At 43.9% G+C, this 9611-nt stretch overlaps 1 protein-coding gene across 1 annotated transcript in view; it reads right to left on the reverse strand.

Annotated features, from left to right (window-relative positions):
• frmd4a (FERM domain containing 4A) overlaps positions 1 to 8178 on the reverse strand; it is a 54339-nt gene extending 46161 nt beyond the window's left edge. Inside the window, exon 1 of the mRNA XM_070907054.1 lies at positions 8046 to 8178. Within this exon, the coding sequence (XP_070763155.1) occupies positions 8046 to 8138 (93 nt within the window). The 5' untranslated portion in view covers positions 8139 to 8178. The remainder of the gene's footprint in view (positions 1 to 8045) is intronic.
• Positions 8179 to 9611: the final 1433 nt, after the last annotated feature.

A 9611-nucleotide genomic window follows, 5' to 3' on the forward strand; every position in this document is an offset into this window, starting at 1 on the left:
GAAGCTTATCTTACATTTGCTTACACACACCCATTTGCAACAATGGCCACATGGAGGCAACACAACCCGCACATGCAACCTGTGCCAAGCCTACAGTCTGTGTGTATATATCCTTGCCAGTCTGTGATAAACCCTTGGCTTAACAGCACTGCTGAAACAACACAGCTCAAATGATCAATGTCCTCTGTGTTATGTCTGATCTGAATGTTAAAATCATTCTGAGATCGAACACAGACACATACTTTTTCTAGCTCCAGCAGACCTTTCCTGATCTTCTGGGTCACTAAGGATTTCTCATACGTCAGTCTAAACATTTAAAAAGAAAAACGAATCAAATGGTTTCATACAGCCAAACTGATGCCTCCAGTTTCCTTCCACTTTCCTCAGCAAGCCTTGATCAATAGAGAATTCAATAACTCTGTACTGTACAGTAGTAACTCTCTGCTATCCTACCAAACCCAACCTGACTGTGGGTGGATTAAATGGCCTTTCGTAGCCCACTCTGATTCATGTGCTGCTGACTTGGTGTGTGGTCTGTGTGTGTGCGAGTGTGTGTGCATGCAGATTGTTGTATGATGCTCATACCATTACTGAATGCCAACACGAGCATGAGTAAGTTACTGCCCTGGCATTAATCGACTCCAGTATACTGTACAAAGCAGATATTAGAAATTGTATTTTTTACTTTTCCACTATGAGAAAATACTACTTTTGTTGTCACTTGGGAGTTCTTTCTCTCTCACTGTGTGTGCTACTTTCTCTTTCACTTTGCACAGATGGCTAATTGAATGGATTGCAGGAGGTTCATTGTACAAAAGAAATCCTAATCCGCAATATCCGCATAATGCAATAAGCTTGCATTTTCTTAAATTTACTTAATTTCACCAACTACATGCTCCAAGACCCCTCGTTCCACAGCCCCAGTTTCCCATCCCTCTATCTCAGGGCCTCACGATGTCTCAAGTGGTGTCTTGAGAAACCCATGAGGAATGTGTGGCATGCCCATAGTGTGAATTTTCCAAAATGAATCAGGGTTTGGCTGGAGCTACACATGAAGGCTGGAGACGTTCACCTCTCAGCCACTGTAATTTATGAGGGGTGTAAATATTTGTTGTGGTAGGGAGGCGGGAGGTTAGGTATGACAGTGCACTGTTCCCATGATTCTATGTGTGCGCAATGTCCCGCTGAATCCTGGGAAAGGTCACACAGGCCCTGTGATGTCAACAGTCAGCACTGGAGTGTCAGCTGGGCGGCTATTACCATAGTAATAAGACGGAGGGAAGAAGACACTATTTGGGATTTTACATTCAGCCTTGTGGTGGACAGGATTCTTCTACATATGGATGATAAAAACAATACAAAAACAAAAAACAATGGTTGAAGAAGTACTCAGATCTTTTACTTAGTAAAAGTAGCAATACCACAGTGTATAAATAAACTCTGTTAAGAAAGTAAAAGTACAAAGGTATTAGCATCAAAATATACTTAAAGTACCAAAAGTAAAAGTACTCATTATGCCTGCCTAATGAGTACTCTTACTTAGGGCCCTTTTCAGAATAATTTGTTATTGGATTATAATTAGTGATGCAGTCATGTGTACATCACTTTAATGCTGCAGCTGGTAAAGGTGGAGCAATTTTTAATTGTTTTTTTATATACTACTGGGTAGCTTGTACCCCCAGGAATCAATTAACCTTAACCTATAATAATACATCATCATTTCTTTGTTGATTATATTTTGTAATATTCGTCTGCAAAGTAATGTATCAAAGTAAAGTTATCAAAAAAATGCAGTGGATAATTGTAGTGGCATAGAAGTATAAAGTAGCAGGAAATTCAAAAGTGAGAGTACCTCAAAAATGTACTTAACTATAGCACTTATGTAAATGCACTTAGTTGCTTCCCACCACTGCCTCAAATCTATACGCACTACCCAGTCAGTTGTGAGGACCTCGAGTCCTGACACAGACAGGAAAAAGGGAAATCAGGAGTAAACTCTCACTTTCTCTACTCCATCTCCTGCTCTCAGTATTCTCTTCCACCCTCTTACTTTCTCCTGTTTCCATCTCTCTCTCTCTCTCTCCTCTTTCATCTCTCCCTCATATCTCTCTCTATCTCTCAATCTTCCTCCTGCTCTCTGATCTCCACTCAGGCGTGTTATACTAGAGTGCAGAGAGAGAGAGAGAGAGAGAGAGAGAGAGAGAGGGAGAGCAGTGGAGGGAAATGGGTCACAGACACCATAAATTAGCAAGAACATTTTCAGCTGAGAAACTATAGCACACAAATTCACAAAAACAGTTGTGAACAAGAGAGTGAAAAGTCAATATGACACACAGAAACGTTGCACAGGTACTATTCGTGCCCTTCTTCTGTTCTTTTACTACAATTTTGAAGTGACAGTAAATCTGGCATGTGGCTTTTGAAGGCTAAATTTTCCTATAGGTTCATTTTCAACACCCACACACCCATACACACCATCGTCACGGTGACAGAGATTATAAGTGACATACGTGTATAGACCTGGTCTGAAATTCAATTCCGATCAGTCTAGTTTAATGTGATTGTATTAGAGGTGCAAGCAGGAAAATCAATAACATAACATAATGTGGCTCGAGAGAGCGGGATGAAACAGGGGGCATCTTCACATCTACATGTGTGTGTGTGAGAAGGTATGTGCATGCCATCGGTTTCCCTGTTCATGCTCTAAATAATTAGAATGAAAATACTGTTTATGGAGCGTGCGTGCAGTGAAAGACCCCCACGATGACACAAAACCTTTGAAGTATCGGGACTTGTTAGTCTCTTAAGTATAGAAGTTGACCTAGTTCATGTGTTGCATGCTGTAATATGCTATATACACACACAGAAAGGGGTGTTCACTCAAGAAAACATGCACACGTACACACACACGCTAACACACACTCTCAAGCTAATCATTCTCTCCACTTTGCCTGGCAGATAAATATTAATGAGGATTACTATGTTACTGCAGTACACCCACGGGAAAACAAGAGGCTGCACCTCCCTCACTCACTCGCTCGCTCTCTCTTTCTAACCCTTTCCCGCTCTGTGTCTCTCTTTGTCACTCATGCACACACCCACACACACACACACACACACACACACTCCTTCTAGCTCCCACATCTTCATGAAAATCTTTACCATTTTTGTACATTTTACAACACATATTTTTTTTCTTTCTCTCCCCACCTCTTCTTTCTCTTCCTCTTATTCTGCCATAGTGGGATTCACACTTAAAGTCATACAACACACACACACACACACACACACACACACACACACACACACACACACAAACTATGAATAAACCCCTTCATGTGAGTGAGTCACAGGCAGTGCCTCCGTTCTCATTGAGTCATGTTATCTCTGTCTAACAAAGGGCACAGATTGTGCTGGGATATTTAAGGAACATTTCGGGGTCTCCACATCCTGTTTTGGGGGAGATGGAATTTAACAGACTCCTTCCCATCAACCCACACTCGTCTTTTCTCTCTTTCTTCATTCTGTCTCTCTTTTTCTTCAAAGGATTGCATGCAGTCATTTCTGAGAATAGAGAAGCAGAGATAATGGAGAAATCATTCTGAGCTCTGCATGAAGGTGGCAGAAGATGGGAACACACATACACACACATCCATCCATCCACTGGGGATGTTTTGGCAGAGGACAGGAGTCCACTCTCACCATAGCTACCCTGCTAGCAAACTGTCTCCACAGAGAAAACACATTATCAGCAGCTCACTGCCTTCAGCCTTCACTCATAGTCAATAGGCGATCATCTCTTCATTGTTTGATCATGCTCTGTGCAGATTTACTTTGAACTTGTACACAGCTGTGCCGTGTGTCTATAGGTCTGCGGGTTGATTTTGGACGTTGAATAAAAGACAGAAAAAAAAATCATAGCAGAGAGTGATGAAAGAGACAGGGTGGAGAGGAGGGTGGGAGTCTCCCCTGTGCACCCCCTCCTTTCCTCCCTTGCTCAAAAACATTCTTCCTTCTGAGCTGCCTTGGGGAGAAAAGGGGGGTCCCCTTTCATGCCGAACAGGGTGTGGTGCAAGAGGGGGCCTTCAGGAGTCTTTAGCTCCAGTTATTCCCACCTCTTTCTTTCTTTCTTCCCCTTTTTCCCCTTTTCTTTGTCTATTTAATTGGACTGACTGACCACAGCTCTCTCACCTACAGTCCGAGGGGGCAGGTTGATATCCCTGGGAATCAATACTGTAGCGAGGCAGAGCAGAGCTGTGGGGGCAGAAACTCAATTTGCTAACACAGGGGTGAGAAAATAAAAATGAAATAGGAACTTATTTTGAATGTTGTTCCTTTAGTGTCCACATCAACCTTTGCAGCTGCTTAAATGAATCCTGACTCTAATGTCGAGACAATTAGATCAGCCTGATGAGAAACAAGCAGGGTATCAACCTGACCCGCAGACTGCCTGAGTCCAGCGCTGGCCTTCTCTGTGATTGGTGCAGACAAGACGTTTAAAGGTAACAAGGATCAATTAGTATTCCTGCCTCACAACTTGCTTGGCTGCTTCTGGCTTTCAGGCCTATCGTGGTAAATTACAGTCAGGCTATTGTCTGTTTGCATTCCTATTCCGCTCATGAATGTGTGTTTTGAACATGTGTATGCGTCGAAGTCTCTGTATGTGTGTGCTTGTGTGAACTTCTCCTTCTCCCGACAGTGATCCACCCCTCCCACCTTTAAACCCTCGCTCCCCTGCGGTGCCCCTGACAACAACATGTTTCCTTGGAGAGCGATTCAGCCTCCTAAAATCTGAAATGTTTTTCGTCTGTTTTGAAACCCCCTGCCACACACATAAACACGCATGTCTCGCTCTTTCTCGTGGCCTGTCTTCCCTTTGTGTGTTTGTTGTTTTTGTTCTTAATTTCACAGTAAAGAGCTGAGCAGCTTAACATGATAGCAGGATGACAAAGGCGGTGGTTAATCCTAATTCAGACTGTTCAGCGAGGTAATCTAAACAGAAAACATCCCCTAAAAGAAGCTGTCTTAAACTGTCAACAACAACTGTTCAATTTATCATCATCATATTATACTGTAAACACCTCGTGTTTTGCTATGTTTATCTTTAAGTCCTTTTATCCCATTTTGTCCATGCACTTTAACTTTCTCAAAACTGTTTTAATGTTGTAATGAAAGGTATGTAAGAGAAAGGGAGGGATGAGGTGGAAAGACGCATAACAAGTCTAGATATGACAGGATTCTTTAGGCACGATGATGAGGAGTAGAAGGAGAAAATCAGGAACAGAAAAGAAAGTGATTCACAGAGAAAACGGGGGAGTAATCAAGTTTGTCTCCTCTTCTATTGTTCTGCAGTTAACAAGGCATGTTTCGTTCAGATGTGTCATAGCTGTTGACCGTGAATGAAGATGGCTATGTTCTCCCTGCAGATATTACTCAATTAACTGTGATAGACCCACATCCATCAGAAACTACTGACACAGACGTGAGACCATTCATCTGCATTAGACAAGTGACAGGGCACAGATGAGAATATGGTATTTTTCGCTCTGCAATCTGGAAGGTGAAAAGCAATCTGCAGGATCCATTTATTAAATACCTTTCAAACTAGTTAGTGAAAGCTAACGGCCAGTGGTGATGCGCACCCACTAACCTCTGTATGCTGAAGGATATGAAAACCTAGTCTTCCATGTGTGCAACATGCTTTTAACTGGATCTAAGCTTGCAGCAATAAACATTTCCACAGTCAGCTGCTTATAGATACAGATTTTGTCAATATTCTTTCTGTCTGCCATTACTCCTCTATGCAGCTCGGACAGTTGCGTAAGGCGGAGATTGGATGATAACGCAATGAGTTATCTAACATGACAAGTCAGAGCAGGACAAAGCTGCAGCTGTATGTAGAAGTGAAAGTATTTCAGAGGCTCAGTAAGGACATGTGAAGGTTAAGTCATAACCCAACAGACAGTCAACCTTTATGAAGCCTCTGGGATTGAAACCAGTAGATCACTGAGCTTTGTTCACCTGCCATCACTGAGGAGAGGAATCAGTCTGACAGTCTGATGATTTAAATTCTTTTTCAAAATGTTGTCACTTTATTGAACGCTTTCTGGTCTCGTCTCGTCTCGTCTGGTTTGATAGGTTTGAACTATTTTGAAAATCTGATGCATTCGCTACCTTACACAGCAAGCTGACACACATCCAGTCATTTTTCCAGCATAACAGTACAATAATGCAAGTGAGTGTATGCAAATCACAACAAGTAATCCCCCTTCAGTCTGTCTGCACACAGCTGGCTGCAAGAAGAATGGGAGGCAGAGAATAGGAATGCAATCAGGAGAGAGAAAGACAGAGAGAGAGAGCGAGAGAGACCTCCCTCCGTTCCTGCGTGAGAAAATCTGCTTTTCTCCATTAATTAAGGTGATTTGAGTGACTGTGTGTGTACGTGTAATGCGTTTGTGCACAGGCACCAGCCAATCAACCAGTAGCAATTACTTCTCTCAAAAGGACAGTGAATATTCAGTTTCCTCCAATCAAGCAGTATTATGACAGCCAGCCAGATCCAGTCAGATCTCAGTTAATCAGTTCACCAGCCACTACAGAATTAATGAGGCACAACCTGAAATCTTCGGATAGTGAGACTTGAAAGCATCAGACAACTTATGTTGTCTGAGACCTCTCAAGTTGCTCACTTCAGTGCAACTCAACAAAAGCAATCCTTGGCAAAGGAACCAGGTTGTTTTTTATGTGTTTCTGTGTGAGGAGATATGAACGTTAAAGTGGTTATTTCTGTGTTGAATATGTACATCTGTGCTTATGAAAGTGAAAACAGATTTCATCCAATATACAGAAGCCGCACTGTGTAATTTATGATCGCATGGGTACAGTATGTGTGCGCTCGTGTGTGTTACTGTATCCTCTGTGTACACGCTCAATCAGAGAGAGAACTACAAAGAGGCCGGCGATTCTCAGAAGAGCTCATGGCATTTGGAAGTCACATTCACTCAAAGAGGCGTGTTAATGAAACTAAAGTCACATTACAGCAAGTGGGAAGACTGAGACTTTCAAAAGGGAGCTGAAATTCAATTCGGTATGATCCTATAAGCACCTCATGATTTTGAGGAAAGCAGTTTGGATGAGCCGTAAGCCCAGCTCACTCATCACCTGCACACACACTCTATCTGATTCACATAATACCAGTGCATTTTCAACATGGAAGGGAGGGCGATGGGGAGTCACACACATGCACATGCACATGCACACTCGCAGCTGCAAACTTGTGGCTGCTTTCTTTTACACAGCAGCTTTCCAGCGGTGTAAACAACTTCGCTGATGAGCAAAAGAGGATCTGAAAAGAACCACCTAGCAGGTTACAGCCTGTCCTTACAACTGACGACAAGGTTAACTTTGCAACACACATTCCACGTCTGAGCATCGCTGGAAACTATTATCTTCTGCTTTCAACCCACACCCACCACATTTACACAAACACATAAACACTGAATCTCGTAATGCCTGGCAGACAATCTGACTTCCACTGAGAAAAAAAAAATCCGGCAGGACAGGATCCAGCACTTGAAATCACGCTGAAGGCAAGGCTACGTGTGGCTTTGCTTGATAAAAGGAAGCTAACTCATGTCTCAAGTCACTTCAATTGCGTTGACAGTAACAGGCAAACAAGCTGCACTCAAAGACAGCTCTCCCACAGTGAGACTTCCCTGTAACCTTGAGAACAGAGGACTGCAGTGGAATACATTAGCAGTGACAGAGACAGACTGAGCGCTGGAAAGATTGACAGACTCAGATTGACAGGAAGAGAAACACAGAGAAGTATTGTCCACTGGAGAGATTAAAAGCTTTGCTCTTGACTTGCCTTCCACCAACTCAAATCTAATACCGTCCCTTGGATTAGCCAAGAACCTTCCCTCTAAATCCCACTTACACACACAACAGCACAGCAAGACACTGCCACAGAGAGAGGGAGAGGCAAAGTCAGAAGAAGAAGGGAGAAAGTGAGAAAGAGGAATTGAGGGAAGCTCGTGTCTTACCCTCTCTCCACTGTTCCTCCGTAGAGTCCCCACCGGCAGTTTAAGCATCAGCCGGCGGGTTCTCCCGGGCGTCACTGCTCCCTGGACCACCATAGTACGCTCCACAGTGTGTGTGTCCGTGGGTGTGTGAGCATGTGTGCGAGTGTGTGAAGTGGGTGTCCTCGCCGTCCCGTCCAGCCTGGCAGTCGGGGGGGTTCACGCGAGCTTGCGCGTGGGTGTGTATGAGGAAAGAAGTGTGTGATGTTGGTATAGCAGCCCCACGCCGGTCCTATGTGCCTCTCTCTGCTTCTTTTCCCCTCTGTGTTAAAACACTTCCCATTCTGCTCCTCTCAGCTACGCTCCACTCTGCCGCTCACGAGGTGAATGAGTGTGTGTGAGAGTGTGTGAGTGGGAGAGGGAGTGCGCTTTGTCTCTCCTCTCTCTTCTCCAGCTCTCTTCTCCAGCTCTGGCAGCTCCCCCCCCCCGCCTCCCACACTCACTTCCTTCAGTTGGGGGCTTAACCAGGTCACTGGATTAATGTGACGTTACGGCTGTTATTAGCATACGCACTCGTGTCACGTGATCCAATAATAATTGTGTGTGAGCATATATACCCCCACCATCTACACACACACCCACACACACACACCCACACACATACTCAGCCCTTACAGGGGATCACGTGGGGAACCTCAAAAGGAATATGGGATGTTTTGCCATCTGGTAGGGAGATTATCTTTGAAATCCCACATCCAGCTTTCTCTCTCCCTGCACTGTCTGGACTAGGACACAAAGGGGGAATACACACACACACACACGCACAACATGTATCGTTGCAGCCAAGCACACACTATCCTCATGCACTGAGATATTGATCATTCTATCACTTGGTTCATCGTCTGCATGCAGAAAAGTGTGGAAATTGGCCTGAATTTTTCTCCAGAAAGCTGTGACAGTTGTGGACTTTTAGCTCCTGCCCTCACACAGATCTTTTATCATGACGGCTGCAGCCACAGAGAGCTGAGTCAGTCCTCTGCATCCACCACGGTGGTCTTTACATGTCCATTAAAGCTATTGGAATCATGAATTACCGCTGCACCTAGTGACTTACTGTCATATTCTCATCATCACTCACTGCTGAGCTCTGTTTGCCTCTGCACATCAATACTGAACTGTCAGCTGATTAACTTAAGTGGATCAACACACACATGCACACACATGTGCAGGCGTACACAGATGTTCAGTATGCACATATGCAAACACACATGTGCAGTACGTTCACGCATGTAGCAGCAAAAGTCTTGTATGGGCTAGGTAGCTGTTGTAAACCAGCAGCAGTGGATTATAACCAGAAAGATTTAGCTTGGTTATCACAGTTAGAGGTGATTTGATGCTGGGTCACAGATTATAGCCACAAGTCAAAATGAGCAACCAAACAAGCCCTTTTCTATCCCCCATATCATTTCTGTAAGTGAGGACCCCCGACAGCTTTAGTGACATGATATGTCTGTATATGTGACAATTAGACACATAGACACACACACACACACACACACACAAAAACACACACATGCTAAAGCCGTGGGA

This window comes from Enoplosus armatus, chromosome 6 (assembly GCF_043641665.1).
Source record: "Enoplosus armatus isolate fEnoArm2 chromosome 6, fEnoArm2.hap1, whole genome shotgun sequence".
NCBI classification, from domain to species: Eukaryota; Metazoa; Chordata; class Actinopteri; order Centrarchiformes; family Enoplosidae; genus Enoplosus; species Enoplosus armatus.